Source organism: Peromyscus maniculatus, chromosome 11, assembly GCF_049852395.1.
Source record: "Peromyscus maniculatus bairdii isolate BWxNUB_F1_BW_parent chromosome 11, HU_Pman_BW_mat_3.1, whole genome shotgun sequence".
Classification (NCBI taxonomy): domain Eukaryota; kingdom Metazoa; phylum Chordata; class Mammalia; order Rodentia; family Cricetidae; genus Peromyscus; species Peromyscus maniculatus.
Genome location: NC_134862.1, coordinates 101,153,959 through 101,169,588, shown reverse-complemented (window position 1 = coordinate 101,169,588; position 15,630 = coordinate 101,153,959). Strand labels below are relative to the sequence as shown.

At 49.8% G+C, this 15,630-nt stretch overlaps 1 protein-coding gene across 3 annotated transcripts in view; it reads right to left on the bottom strand.

The window, feature by feature from the left end:
• Kcnh1 (potassium voltage-gated channel subfamily H member 1) overlaps nucleotides 1–11,970 on the bottom strand; it is a 309,023-nt gene extending 297,053 nt beyond the window's left edge. For all 3 annotated transcript variants that reach the window (XR_013043517.1, XM_006988144.4, XM_006988145.4), the window contains exon 1: nucleotides 11,716–11,970. Coding sequence is in view for 2 of the 3 variants with exons in the window: in XM_006988144.4 (XP_006988206.1) it covers nucleotides 11,716–11,794 (79 nt within the window). In the remaining variant the exon portion in view is untranslated. The remainder of the gene's footprint in view (nucleotides 1–11,715) is intronic.
• Nucleotides 11,971–15,630: the final 3,660 nt, after the last annotated feature.

Genomic DNA, 15,630 nt, shown 5'->3' with positions numbered 1-15,630 from the left:
TTGTGGCCCACAGTCTAGATGATAACTAATAACTGCCATAGGTGACTATAACTTGTGGTGGTATTGTGTTCCCCAAAATATTGTGTACCCTAATAAACTTATCTGGGCTCAGAGAACAGGAAAGCCACTAGATACTTAGGATAGGCAGTGGTAGCACACGCCTTTAATCCTAGCATTCCAGAGGCAGAAATCCATCTGTTCAAGGATACAGCCAAGCATGGTGACTCACACCTTTAATCCCAGGGAGTGATGGCAGATAGTAGAAAGGTATATAAGGCATGAAGACCAGGAACTAGAAGCATTTGGCTGGTTAAGCATTTGGCTGGTTAAGCTTTTAGGTTTTGAGCAGCACAGTTCAGCTGAGAGCCATTCGGATATGAGGACACAGAGACTTCCAGTCTGAGGAAACAAGATCAGCTGAGAAGTTGGCCAGGGGAGGTTAGCTGTGGCTTGTTCTGTCTCTCTGATCTTCCATTTTACCCCCAATAACTGGCCTCAGGTTTGATTTTATTAATAAGAACTTTTTAAGATTCATGCTATAATAACTCGTGTTAGTTAGCATCTGGTGACTGTGATAAACTCTCCACTTTTGCTCTTTTTGACATGTGAGATTATGAAGCTGGGAAAATATGGAAGAGTGTGAAAGGGCTTCGTCAGGCCGGAACATGGAGCCTTCATCCGGCCAAAACCCGAGAGTTTGTACGTAGAAAGGAGCGCTTCAGGGCGCATCCCTCACCGAGCTCACCCACACAGCACATACAGGTTCGTGCAAAGGCTGAGAAATTGACAGCCACGGAACAAGCCATTGGTTCCTTAGGCCAGTCTCACCAAGAACACGGAGCCACTCAACAGCAAGCTCGATGGCGATGGCGGCTTAAGAAATGTTTCATAAAGGAGCAGGGCATGAGATGGAGGAGGCAGCATGGCAGCAAGATGACCCTCGGGAAGGGGAAGTGGTTTACAGCCTTTGCCAACTCCGAAGGTGTAAATGTGCCCACCACAGCAGCTTCCAAACACCAAGATGAAGTTGGCAGGCCAGGAGGGGGGAAGAGAAGCACACAGCTGCACCCTGTGCACATCTGTGCAGTCTTCCCAGAACCCCACCCAGGAGCTCCTGGAGAGACAACCCCACGGATGCAAGGACGTAACCATTAACCAGAGGGAAGCAGCCATTCACCGTGCATTTGCAGAGAAAAGGCTCGGAGAGTCAGTACCTCCTAATCTCACATGGAATACTCGGTAAGATGAAGCCAGCCAGCTACCAGCCAACAACAGAGCCAGCAGCTGTAATCTACACAGGCCAGCCTCCCAAGACACAGAAAGGCTGGGAAAACAAAAGACAGTGGACCTATCAATCCAAACAGAACGTTACACAGATCTCTGGTCCATGTAGAAATGCCAAGCCTTCAGGACAGCTACACACAAAAAAGTAAAATAAAAACCTAAAATTACAATCGATTGTGCAGGCGAGCTGGTTGGGGGAGTAAAGGTGCTCGCCACCAAGGCTGACTGAATTTGATCCCTGGAACCTACATGGTAAAAGCAGAGAACCAGCCGGGCAGTGGTGGCGCACGCCTTTAATCCCAGCACTCAGGAGACAGAGGCAGGCGGATCTCTATGAGTTCAAGGCCAGCCTGGTCTACAAAGCGAGATCCAGGACAGGCTCCAAAGCTACACAGTGTGACCCTGTCTTGAAAAAAAAAAGTAGAGAACTGATTCTCAAAAGTTGTCCTCTGACCTCCACATGTGCACTACAGCACACACACACATGCACAGACATGCACACACACAAAAGTAAATGTAAATAAGATTTAAATATTTGCACACAGACACAATTGGCTGGAATACAGTCTTACCCCTCAAATTAACCACATTTCCTTTGTCAGGGTGGAGAAGTGAAGCTCTGATCTAAGATGTATTTTTTTAAGTAACTCTTCATACAAGGTCAAGTTAAGACGTAGACTTGAGTGACGTGTGCTAGTATCTTCTTTCCAATGCCCACCCCAGCTCACTGAGAACACCCAGGCTTCAAGGAAAGAGAGGAAGCAGAGGCCCTCTCTTCCTGCAGAAGCACCTGCCCCAGATAGTCGGTGACATGGCGGCCTATGTAACAAGACCGTGTCCCAAAACAAAACAAAGAAACACCCGATGCCATGCAGAGCCAGATAGCCATGGGCATGCTGGTCTCCAGCCCTTCTTTCTCACCAATTCTGTTGATAATGGTGGGATTGACTCCGCTCACTTCAGAGCATGAGTTTTATGCACCATGGGACTAGTCAAAAAGGCTGCCACCTGAGTGTGAGTAAGATGACCGATGACCGGCATAATGCGGTGACACCCAATCACAAGGACTTTAAGGGGTTTGTCATTGATATACACAATCTGATTGATACAGCAGAGGCCATGAGCACCCGGGGGATGCTGAAGCTGGATGGACAGCTCTCTATTAGCACAGACAACAACAGAGCACTAAACAAATTCCAGATCTAAGGTGCACTGAAGAATCGCACCAGTCCATGAGCACCCCAAAGGCAGGGCAGCGGCGGGCCAGAGGCAGGAAGTGTTCAAAGGAAGCTACAACCCCTTGGAAGCAAATCTTTCCACATTCTGCCACCTTTTCTTCAGTGACTTAACACCATCTGGCCATCAACACATCCAACCTCACAAAAATGAGTTATAAGAGCCAAGAATACTCCTGGGTGAGATGCATGCTGGGGAGGAAAATGTAGTGAGTGTGGAGTCTGTAGAGCATCTCTCAGTCCTCTGGAGAGATTTATACTTCGTGTCTGGCTTTGTCGTGGCTTCTTCAGTGAGACCCAGAGGCACAAATGTCTCCCTCATGCTGAAATTCCCAGGCACAGAATCCAGCTCATAGGAGGTTCACCACAGTTATGAAACCGAGTCACAAGCTAGCCTTTGCATTTTAATTTTCTTGAGACTATTTTCTGTGTGTATATACATACGGTGTGTGAGTGTGTGTGTGCGTGCATGTGTGTGTGTGTGTGTGTGTGTGTGTGTGTGTGTGCACGTGCGTGTGCGTGTGTGCATACCTGTATATGCACAGAGATGTAGAGGGCAGAGGTCAATGTTAGTGAGCTCTCTCTCTCTCTCTCTCTCTCTCTCTCTCTCTCCCCCCCCACCCCCCACCCCCCCACCCCCCCCACCCCCCCCCCCCCCGCCCCTAGAGTCTTTCCCTGAAGCTCACCAGCTGGCCAGAGGACCCAGGATCCTCCTGTATTCACCATGACTGGGATTACAAGCACATACCACCGTGCTGGGCTTTTATGCTGGCATTAGGGGCTGAAGTCAGGTCTTCGTGCTTGCATGACCATCACTTTCCTGAGCCCTCCCCCCAACCAGCCGCCCCTCCACTGAGTCCGACCCCTCCTGTCACTCACTTCAGGAAAAGAAAGACTTATAATCACCCCAAACCCAGGTGCCCTGACGCCAGTGTAAGAACACAGTCAGTAACAGACAAGGCAATATGTCACCACCACAGTCAAGCTATCCCACCACGGCAAGCCCTAAATAATCCAACACAGCTGAAGCACAAGAAAACAACCTTAAAACAAACTTTATGAAGACAACAGACGTCCTTAAAGAGGAAGTGAGTAAATGAGTGGTGCTCCCTGAGTGGTGCTCCCTGGTGCCTTCACCCTTCAGCTCCAGTTCTTTCGCAATCTCTGTCCCCTGAGTTTAATGCATCTCAATACGAGAAAATGAATGTCCTAAACACACACGTACTAAAAACAAAAACAAAAGCAAAGCAAAGCAAACACCACAAGCCTTGTCTGCGCCCTTTGTACATAACCTTTAGTGTGACGTCTCCAGGTCACTCACAGCCATGTGAGGACACACACACATGAGAATGTTTGAAATCACTCCATGTCCAAGCTTCCCACAGGACAAGAACAAGTTTTGTTTTCATTTCATTTTGGCCACGTGCTCGCTAGGAAAATAGCCCCAGATGACCCCAGACATTTGTTACTAGATTGAGCAAAAAACGGAGAGAATACCAAATGCTGTAGACTTGGAGCGGTGGGACCCGTCGCCCACTGCAGGGGGCAAGGGTGTGCAAACTGGTGCAAACTCTTTGCATAACTCTCTGGCAGCGTCTACCACAGAGAAGCATGCGCATCCAGGGTGTATCCCCAAGAGAAACACACGTCACAGGTCTCAAACGCTGGTGCAAGAATGATAGCCCCAGACTGGAAACCCACATGTCTCGCAGCATCAGAACAGGCACATAAAACGTGGCCACACTGTGAAGTGTCAGACAGCAGGGAACAAAAAGGGACCGGACAGGCAACCCCGAGGGATCCACAGCTAACCAAAGAACATGGGTCCTGCAGCCCATGCATGCAACACCCCCCAACACAGAGGGACTAAGCTGCCCTGATCAGAAGGCAGACTGAAGTGGTGAAACTTGGGAGAAAGGAAGAACCGCCATAAAATCAGGACACAGCTCCCTATGGGAAGGAGCAGAGAAGCCAGGGCCAGGAAGGCTCTGGGGGGGGGGGGGGCTTGCTATGTGGGGGAGAGGAGCTGGGGTCAGGAAGGGGGGTTGCTATGTGGGGGAGGGGAGCTGGGGTCAGGAAGGGGGGCTTGCTATGTGGGGGAGGGGAGCTGGGGCCAGGAAGGGGGGGCTTGCTATGTGGGGGAGGGGAGCTGGGGTCAGGAAAGGGGGAGTTGCTATGGAGGCGGGGAGCTGGGGCCAGGAAGGCTCTCGGGGTCTGTGGATCACCACTGGCTGATCTGCCTCCCCACACAGGGAATGATGGCACAGGACTCTGCAAAGAAATGTTGACAAGCCACACAAAGTTGCTTTGTGTGCATTTCAATTATTGTATTAAACCATTTTTAAAATACTTGAGACTAAAGATTTTTCAAATGAATATATATGTAGCTGTGGGCTGGATCTGTTTTATACCATAGGACCAGCTATGAATGGGGAGAAGCACTGAGGGCAGAATTTAAGCTGGACATACAAGTGCATACCAGTAATCCCAACCCTGGAGAAGGAAGGGCACACTGAAGTTGGAGTCATGAGTTCAAGGCCAGCCTGGGATGCATGGTGAGACTTAGTCAATTGAACTCAAACGGCAGCAGCAGAAGAGGAGGGGAGAGCAGGGGAGAAGGGCAGGCGGGCAAGAACTTCTCAGTGGTCATTACTTAAAAACAGTATATTCCCTGGGAAAGAGTGAATGTCCCCCGATGGCGGACACCCAGGGGGAGGAATGTTCTGGAGAGAACTAAACACTGAAGAGGAGCTCAGCAGACCGTCTGTCAGAACTAAGATTCCAGGAGTCTAATTCTCATGTTCCTCAACTACCGATGTGGCCACTTAGAAAAACAGGAACAAAGCAAGTACAAACACACACGGATGACGTGTCCACCCATGTGAAGGTTCCCTTTGGATAAATAACTAATGCCGACTCTAAATGCATTTTTAAGCCATTAACTAAAGATTGAGAGGGAAAGAACTGGGAGGCTTCAAGGCAATGCTCAAGGAGCCAGATATGAGGTCCTGCTGCAGTGAAGACCTGGTATCCGAAAGAAGAAAGCTCCATTTCCCATGGTGTTTCCCAAAAGCACATGCTGCTTTGAAACGGGTGATTAAGATGTGTGGAGCTCATTAAAGCCATGGCCTTGGGAGTCTTTACTGCCTTGGCTACGTCACAGGACTTCGGGCTCTTGGTTCCTAGCTAATATCCATCACTATGGTCAAGTTGTTAACACTTTAGAGGAAGACGGATGAAGGTTACCTGAGCACCGACTGTACGGAGAAACAGGCCCCCTCTCAGACACACGCTTTACCCTGCTGTTTCACACTCTTGCCGTGGCTCCACACATCCACGAGGAGACACAGCATCACCTGCGGTGCCTGTCCTGCTTGCTAACTAGTTATATCAACAACCTGAGCCGCCTTAACACCGCACACAAACACAGCTGCCTCAGCCTGTAAACTACACAAGTACATGAAGCGGTACCAAAACGCGCTGCATCTCGCTCCTGTTGATGCGGACAGTCTCCCAGGCGTCTACAACCGTTAGCTATAGGTTCCCAAACGTGAAAGCGTATGTTCTGCTGAGAATGGGCCCATCTAGAATAAAATTCTGGAGATTCCTGGCACCTCGGTTTGCCGGCCTTTCTAAGACAGATCTCTTATTTGCTTCAGTGAGTTTCTGACAACAGGCGCTGCAGGCTTAAGCAATCGTCAAGAAGTGTTGTGGAAGAGCACTTCCCTGCCGTGAAGAGAGAGCGCAGATGGGGGGGGGGGGTGCGTGCGTGCGTGTGTCTGTGTGTGTATCTGTCTCTGTGTATGTCTCTGTGCATGTGTCTGTGTGTCTGTGTGTGTCTCTGTGTTTGTGTGTCTGTGTATCTGTTGTGTGTGTCTGTGCATGTGTCTGTGTGTCTCTGTGTGTCTGTGTTTGTGTGTTTGTGTGTCTGTGTATCTGTTGTGTGTGTCTGTGTTTGTGTGTCTGTGTGTGTATCTGTCTCTGTGCATGTGTCTGTGTGTCTCTGTGTGTCTGTGTTTGTGTGTTTGTGTGTCTGTGTATCTGTTGTGTGTGTCTCTCTGTGTGTCTGAGTCTCTGTATGTGTGTCTGTTGTGTGTGTGTCTCTGAGTCTGTTTCTGTGTGTTTCTGTGTCTCTGTGTGTGTCTGAGTCTGAGTCTGTGTCTGTGTGTTTGTGTGTCTGTGTATCTGTTGTGTGTGTCTCTGTGTGTCTGAGTCTCTGTGTGTGTCTGTTGTGTGTGTGTCTCTGAGTCTGTGTCTGTGTGTATCTGTGTGTGTCTCTGTGTGTGTCTGAGTTTGTGTCTGTGTGTTTGTGTGTCTGTGTATCTGTTGTGTGTATCTCTGTGTGTCTGAGTTTGTGTGTGTGTCTGTTGTGTGTGTGTGTCTGAGTCTGTGTCTGTGTGTTTCTGTGTGTGTCTCTGTGTGTGTCTGAGTCTGTGTCTCTGTGTTTGTGTGTCTGTGTATCTGTTGTGTGTGTCTCTGTGTGTCTGAGTCTGTGTGTGTGTCTGTTGTGTGTGTGTCTCTGAGTCTGTGTCTGTGTGTTTCTGTGTGTGTCTCTGTGTGTGTCTGAGTCTGTGTCTGTGTGTTTGTGTGTCTGTGTATCTGTTGTGTGTCTCTGTGTGTCTGAGTCTGTGTGTGTGTCTGTTATATGTGTGTCTCTGTGTGTCTCTGAGTCTGTGTCTGTGTGTCTCTGTGTGTGTCTCTGTGTGTCTCTGAGTCTGTGTGTGTGTCTGGTGTGTTCGTGTGTGTATGTGTGTGTCTGAGTCTGTGTCTGTGTGTGTGTCTGTTGTGTGTCTGTTGTGTGTGTGTCTGTTGTGTGTCTGTGTGTGTGTCTGGTGTGTGTGTGTGTGTGTGTGTGTGTGTGTGTGTGTGTGTACCACAGAGTGCATGTGGAGGTCAGAAGACAGTTTTGGAAAGCTGGTTCCCTCCTCCACCGCAGGTCCAGCAGGCTGTCAGGCTCTTTTCCCTGCTCAGCCGTCTTGCAAGCTCACCAATAGGATTGTAAACGATGGTTGACGCAATCCGAGCAAACTCTCATCGAGTGTGGGGTACTAATCTTTCCCGCTAACAGCTAACCATCCAAAGCATAGATACTTATCAAATCTTTCCTTCATGTTCTACTCAAAAGCACCCCAAGAAAGTTAAACTAGTTTTCAGTAAACACCTTAAAGTGTTTTGTTTTGTTTTTTAATATACCGAGAGGCCTAAGTAACCACTGCTGCCAGCCACTGCTGGAGAACAGGAGCAACAACTTGGATCGAGATTGGCTAGGACATGGCCTTTGCAGAACTCCGCCCTCCAGGCATCGCATGGCTGTCCCTGTCCTGAAGTCAGAGACCCTCACACGATCCAACCTATTAATATTCCATCAGAGAGAGCAGTGTGGGGCATCAGGGCCTCACCTGCTCTTCTAGCCACTCAGTGCTTGACCCAGCTGTGGCATCCTGTCCCCACTGAACATGGAGTCCATAGGTGGGGAGACTGGGGTGGGACTTCAGGGAAGCAGTGTTCACATGATCACCCAGGGGGTGGGCCTTCGGGATTCAGCTATTTGGGGGTCACTCCTGCTCTAGTAATTAACCCCTCCCTACTCCATGTACCTATCAACTCGGAGACTGGAATAGGCTCCAGATTTTGATCTGTTGTCGGGACCGATCAAGTCCCCAGGGAAAGTCACACAACAAACTCACTAAGAGTCAGAGGGTTTCTTGTTGCCATCTATCCCCAGGGTTCAATGACTATGTCCTGTAAATCATCAATAAGTGATAAATCGCTACAACCTGCTGCCTGGACCCCAATCTACCCACCCATTCTGCAAAGGCTGCTCCTCACTGTTGAGAACTATTCACAGAACCCCTGGCTCCTTGACTTTACAGGGGAGCCCATCCTTCTTCCGTTGGATCCTGAGGTGCATAGGCTCATGAATGTGACCCAGGGTTCCCTGGGGGATGCGTGCACACAGGAGCCCCTCAGCCCACAAAGGTGAAAAGGCCCGAGCTTCTTAAGTGTACTTGGGCCCTCCTCTGCCTGTTGTTCTGTCTGGATGTCGTGGCGTGGCTGCCGGCCAACATGGACGCTGTTCCTGTTGCTATGACGTGTTGTGTCATCTCCACTGGGAAATCTGCCTCTTGAGAGCAGCAGTGACACAGGGAATGAGGCTTCCTGGGGCCCTTCCAACGGCAGGGCGGGGATCTCCTCGGCGCTGCCGAACGGTCCCCATCCACAGCGGTGAGGAGGAACAGCCAGATTATAAGCGGTGTCTGAGCCCTGTGCCCTCCACAGCTCTGGCACATTCCAAACTCCACATCCTCAAGGCACCCCAGACGGGGCCATTTCTAACCCCTTCGTACATTCTCTCAGCCACTCTTCTAGAGATGACAAAAACATTTCCCAGCCAAGGCTCATCAAGCAGACAAAAAAAATAAAACACAAGAAGCTGCCTGAGGGCTGGTACAGCCCAGTGGTACACGCTTGCCTAGCGTGTTCAAGGCCCTGGCTTTGATCTCTAACACTGAAGCAAAGCCATGGTACCCTCCAGCAAACACCAGCTGCAGGAACCTCCGACCAGCCAGTGAACAGGCCACTTAGTATAGGACTCAGTTTGCTGCTCTATGGATGAGAAATAGAAACATCACACAGGACCACTGGAGTAAAATTCCTAATAAGGTGACTGTGGAGTACTGCTATTTAAAGGTAAATGCTATTTAAATGTTGTGATGACCAAAAATAGGTTTCCAGGTTTCAAGAAACTATATGTGTGTATGGATATGTGTGTGTGTGTGTGTGTGTGTGTGTGTGTGTGTGTGTGTGTTGGTTTTTCAAGACAGTGTTTCTCTGTGTAGCCCTGGCTGTCCTTGAACTCACTCTGTAGACCAGGATGGCCTCAAACTCACAGAGATCTGCCTGGCTCTTCCTCCCCAGTGCTGGGATGAAAGGCGTGTGCCCCCACCGCCCAGCTGATATGTAAAGGTAAAATACAATGCAGGCAGATATTGAAATATTTCTTAGCATTCACAATGTTTAGTCATTCACATTTGGGTACTGTTATGAAAATGATCACCCCAAACTGTAAACTCCATATTTCAAGTCAGCACTCTTTACCCTAAAACAGAGTATTTAACAAGTCTTCTAGGCCGTCTCCTCCTCAACCCCCGCCCCCCGGGATCTTCAGCTTCTCTGTGTTGCTCCCTTTTAGTTGATGGGAATCAAGCTGTTGGAACAGGTGCCGAGATAAAAGGGCCAGAGCTAAAAATACTCCAAGCTGCTTGCTTTATCGACATTCTACCTGTGCTCACACAGGGGAATGGCACAGAGATCAGCAGACCAGGAGGTCAGTTGCAGCAGTTTTTTAGCTCCCCGATAAAACCCAGGCAGCCCTAGCTGTGGCCTGCAGCATCCTCTTCCTGCTCCAGCCTACAGTGCACCACAGATAGTTTCCCCTCTAACTTACAGGACGCCGCTTCCTCTCCAAGAGATAGACTTCTCACTAATGTTCGTGGTGTTTGTGCAAAAGTTATATGTCGCTCACAGTGGGGTCCCCCAATCTGCAAGATGGTGCCCATACCAGGACAGTTAATAGAGCCATAATAATACACTAACTTAAACCACTATTACTTCCAGTTTTTTATGGCAGGAGCATTCCTTGTGACTGCCCATTTAGCAATCAATTCTCTCTCTCTCTCTCTCTCTCTCTCTCTCTCTCTCTCTCTCTCTCTCACACACACACACACACACACACACACACACACACGCACACACACACCGCCCCAGGTAATGACTGTGACCTTTCTCTAAACAGCCCTTTAAACCCTGGAGGAAAAGGTGACTGCCAATTAGTACTCTTATCTTAAGGGGCACACAATAAAGGTGGGATCATTTCTAAGAAATCACTTAAGGAGCATGTAAGATTTGCTACTGTAGCAGAGAGGCTTTTTCTCAAGTTGCTTTTTAATTAAACAGAATGGCTAAGAGGCAGAGGTCACTTTTCACGCCCTTCCTTTGAATCCCTAACTGAATTCAACTGGAAGCTCGTCATTTTCAAGCCAAGTTCCAAGGCTGCACGCCATGATGTTTACATGGTTAAAAGCCAGCTCTAATGTTAGGTCCTCACAGCGTCTCCACAGGAGAACATTGCCTGCTTCTGGAAGGAGAGGGCCCGGGAGCCTGCGTGGAGCGCCTCGGGTAGCCTGGTGAACAGGTGTATGTAGCAACTCCCCAATGCCAGGATTTTTTTCTTTGTGTGTGTGTGTGTGTGTGTGTGTGTGTGAGTGTGTGTGTGTGTGTGTGTGTGCGCGCGCGCGCGCGCGCGCTCTATAGCTCAGGTCGCAAAGATTTGGATTGCTCCGTTTGGGTTCCTAAGGACTTTGGCTTCCCGGGTTTCATGCTAAACCAAAGGAAACTGTAAACCCTGCGTTTAAAGGTGTTGGAAATTGCTCCCTCTCATAGTAGGACTCTCTCCTCCCTGCGCTTCGTGCTGTCCTTTAAAGACAGAAACCTCTTGCTGTGCTCAGGTTTCTTGGGTAATGGACAGACTGGAGAGTCTGGAGGGTGATGGAAGACAAGACTGACCGGGTTTTAAAGAAAAGAAATATATCAGATGTGTGCCTGGGACCACTTAGTTCGCTCCTGCCTGTGCCCTCTGCTTCCCAGCTGAGTCCAGGAAAACCATGGGACCCTCGCGAGCCATCGGCTCTAGCTGTTTGGCTGGTGAGACTTTCTTGCTTAGGGTATGGAAGGTGGAGTTGGCACATCCCCGAACCCGAATAGGGCCAGGACCTGAGTGGCCCAGCTCTGAAGCTAGCTCTGGCCTCCCTGGCACCTTGGGACTCCGGGAAGCCTCCGCGGGGAGGCAGGCAGTGCGCATCAGGAGCGCAGTGCTCGAAGGTGGCCAGCCTGCAGCCACTTTTCCCAGGACTTTGCTCACCAGCTGCCAGGCTTTCCTGGAGAGGACAGCGGGAGGGCGCGGGAAAAGGCCCCAAAGGCGTCGCCTAGGTATCTCTCCTCCAGAGATGGGGCGTACAAGCCTTCCTCCGGTCCTGCCCACCTTCCGGGCCGGCGGGCGGGAGAGGCCGATGCGAGGAGCTCCGGGATGCCCCTGCCTATGCCGGCACGGAGCAGGAGGCGTCTGCAATCACCGTACTCGTAAAAAAACAAAAAAACAAACCCGCCTGGGCAACTGAAATCCAGAAGCAGCGCTTACCGTTGGACCGCCGCACGATGTTCTCCAGAAACGTGTTCTGCGGGGCCACCAGTCCCCGCCGGCCCCCAGCCATGGTCATCCTCCCGACTGCCCGGGCTCTGGGGGTGTCCGGTGCCGCGTCTCACCGCAGCAGACGGCCGGACACGCAGCCCGCAAAGGTTCCCAGCTCCCCGCGCCCCATGCGTCCCGCAGCCACGGAGCGCAGGGGCGGCGGTCCCGCAGCCGCCCTCGCCGCGCTCCGCACCTCCCCGCTGCGGCCCGCCGGGCTGTGCGCTCGAGTGCCCCGGGCTTGGTGCGCCGCGGCCGCCTCCCGTGGGCGGAGGGAGCCAGCCGGTCCAGGGCGCCCCCTACCGAGCGCGCATCCCGCGGGGACCCAGTCGCAGCCGGGAGCCGCGGGGCAAGGCTGGGACTGCAGCGGCACCCTCTGGGCGCAGCGGGAAGTGTGTCCAGAGTGCGCCTGGGGCTGGGTGCTGAGCTTGAGCAGCTTTCTTGGTGAAGTCACCCCTGAAAAGGTTACAAGGAGTCTCAGGAACAGGAGGGTGAGACTCTTCCTTTGCGCTGCTTCGGACCGGAGTCAGGATCTCCAGGCTCTGCAAACAGCATTCTGCGTTCTACAAGTTTTCTTAGCCTGCCTGTCCAGCTTCCCCAGCAATCAACCAAGTGTCTAAGGGGGCCAACTTGCAGGATGACTGACAGATTCAGCTCCCAGAAGCCCTTTTGGGGTGCAGCCTCCTCAACTGATAAATGGCCCCTTCCACCTGGTGGTTGTCCGCTCTTACAGAACAAGCATTTTACCGAAGAAAAAAACAACAAAACATGAGTTAGCACATTGTGGTTTCCAGCTAAAACACAATCTCTTAAGATTCGTGAGGTCAAAAATAGGAACAAACAGGCTGTCCAGCATCAAAGAGGTGGGCTGCCTCTGAAGGCTTCCCAAAGTCCATCAGGCTTTAATTAAACGGTTATTTAATTAAAATAACCGTGGCTTGGAGGAGCATCCACAGGGCAGACCCCGGGGTAGAGACTACTCAGACCTTTTGTTCCCCGAAAAGAGGGGTGTTCCCGCTGCACATACTGTGAGTGAGGCAGGGGACTGAGACTGTGTCCCCAGAAGGATGGATTGGTTGTTAACTGGTTAGTTTCAGATTGGACAAAGATCCAACATAAGCCAGGCGATGGTGGCGCACGCCTTTAATCCCAGCACTCTGGAGGCAGAGGCAGGCGGATCTTTGTGAGTTCGAGGCCAGCCTGGTCTACAGAGGGAAGGAAAGGTGCAAAGCTATATAGAGAAACCTTGTCGAAAAAACAAAAACAAAAACAAAAAAAAAATCTAACATAAAATGCAAGAACAAAACCGACCCTGGGACCTCTGATGCCTAGGTTCACCATCCTGAAACATCTTAATAAGCTGCAAAGACACCCTGTCTCAGATTCTAAATCTCAAAAGCTAATTCTGTCCAAGTATTCTCTCAGAGTTGTGGAGCACTTGAGGAATTAGACAGAGGGCAGGATACTGCCTTTTAAAGTTCTGTGCTGGGCCCTGCAGAGGGGGCTCGGCAGTTAAGAACACTGACTGCTTTTGCAGAAGACTTGGGTTTAGTTCACAGTAATTAAAAACGGTCTGGAACTCCATTTCCAGGGCATCTGATGCCTTTGACCCCATCAAGCACCAGGCACAGGCATGGCACACATACATACATGCAGGCAAAATTCATACTCGTAAAATAAATCTGGGGGAAAGATTTAAGTGCCGAGTCAAATGTCATTGTCAGAGTGACTAGATGAATCAGGCCATTATAAATGTCACCTTTCATCTATTTGCGAGGGTACCGCCCAAGCAATGGCTCCTGCCAGCAGAAGATGGCTGGGCAAGCCTGGCATAAGCTGTGACTTGAAGATAATGCTGGATTTCTCACATTGGGTAACATCAACCCCCAGGTTTGAGCTGTGATTTCTTAAACACTAGCTCCTTCTAGTGGTCCTCTGTCCTATTACAAATGAGGTAGCCACGGGACCCAAAGAATGAACTTGGGCTTGATGGCTACCCACTTCGTTTGATTAGGTTCATTTGAATAAGGCAAGACCTTACAGCTGTGCTATTTGTGGTGGAAAATTCACAAAGGGCAACTTTACATGATAATATGAAGACCCTTCAATCACCCTCATGCACCTGTTTGTGGAAGAGAAAACAATGGGGGGTACCTATCATAAAGAGACCATAAAATTTCCCTCATGTTTTGTGGCTTAGAGAAAAAGAAACAGATGGCATTTGTTTGGGGTGAGAGCCTCGGTAGGCTTAACTGTTGAACAAAAGGAGCTCAGAGATAAGCTTCCCATTTTAAATGCACCATTTCTGTGTTTTCTCAATGCAGACTGTTTGTATGCACCTTCTTAGAGACTAATTTTCATGGCACACAAAAACTACACTAAAAAGTCGACAATCTTTAACCACATTGTGATGGTTCTCTGGGTCTTTAAAAGCATACCCAAGTGTTCTCTGTGTCTAGCTGGCCCCTGGCTCATTTGCCTGGAGGAATAGTCTCATTCTTCCCTACTTGAAGGAGGCTGCTCTTGCTCCCTGCGCACAGCATCCTTCATAGAACCACACAGCAAATTAGAAACCAGTCTGGACACAAGAAACCTTGTCTTGAAACACACACACACACACACACACACACACACACACGCACGCACGCACGCACGCACGCACGCACGCAGCCTTAACACCGGAAAGACAGTGACTGGCAGCTCTTTGGGATTTTGCCAGCCAACCTGACCAGCCAGGCAAGCTTCAGAGCAGTCAGAGGCCCTGATTCAGAAAAAACAAGGTAGGCAGCGCCTGAAGACTGACATCTGAGACCTTCTCACCCCTACTCCAACCACACCACCTCCACCCCCAACCACACAGCTTGCCCTTTGGAAAATAATTTAAAGCTACTTACAAGGGTTACGTTTTATTTTCAAAACTATATCTGCAGAGTCTGGTTTGTAGCAAACACGGTGGATTTGAGGAAGTAGAGAGTCATGATGACATCTACTCTCAGGAAAACTCAGCACACGTTTAATGAGCGCTCTTGCCTCACTTCTCTGCATTCGGCTACTTTCCTTCTTTGCTAGTCTTTCTCTCTTTGTAAGTAAGCTACAGTTTAGCTTGCTCTCTCCACTGAAGACAGCCCTGCTTCTACCCTAGGAGATGCCACTTCTTAGGAGAATAGTTATTCTGCCCAGGACCCTAGAAGCCAGCGGCTGGGGCAGACTCACTGGACGTCACTGCAGACCCAAGTCCCCTCTCCCCACTTGTGTGCACCTTCTCCTGCTGTGAAGTTCATGCTACACAACATGCTGCTCTGCCCCTCTTTGCATCCTAAAAGGTTTGAGGGACACTGCATTCGGTGTTTAAAAGGCTCGGGTGCTGGAAGGTCTGTTATAGAAAAGTAGCAAGTCAGCAGTGCCTTCTGGGTGGAGCCAGGGGGTCGCATTCTATGACTTACAAATAAAGTCATTTGTATTTACCATTACTATTGGAAGGTATGTGTTAATCTCTCTCTTATTCATCTTAGAGACTTGCTGATTTACTAAGTTAATGTTATGTGATTCTGACCTCGTGTTTTTATCAATCCTTCAATGAGATTTATTCCATCCCAAGCTGCTGTTTTCCCCTTCTGTGTGTAATACCCCTGTAAATATCTTTGGCACTGTCGTGGTAGGCATTATTGCTTTAGCAATATTTAAGTCATGAATTGCTTTACCTTATGCTTTTCTGGAAGGCCTTTATTTCTAGTTTAATAGCTGTGTATATCTGATGTGTGTGTATAAGCATACATATGCTAAGGTGCCTATGTGGAGGTCACAGGACATCTTTATAGACTCCTCTCTTTCCACCTTTACAGGATTCAGGGAACTGAATTCATGTTA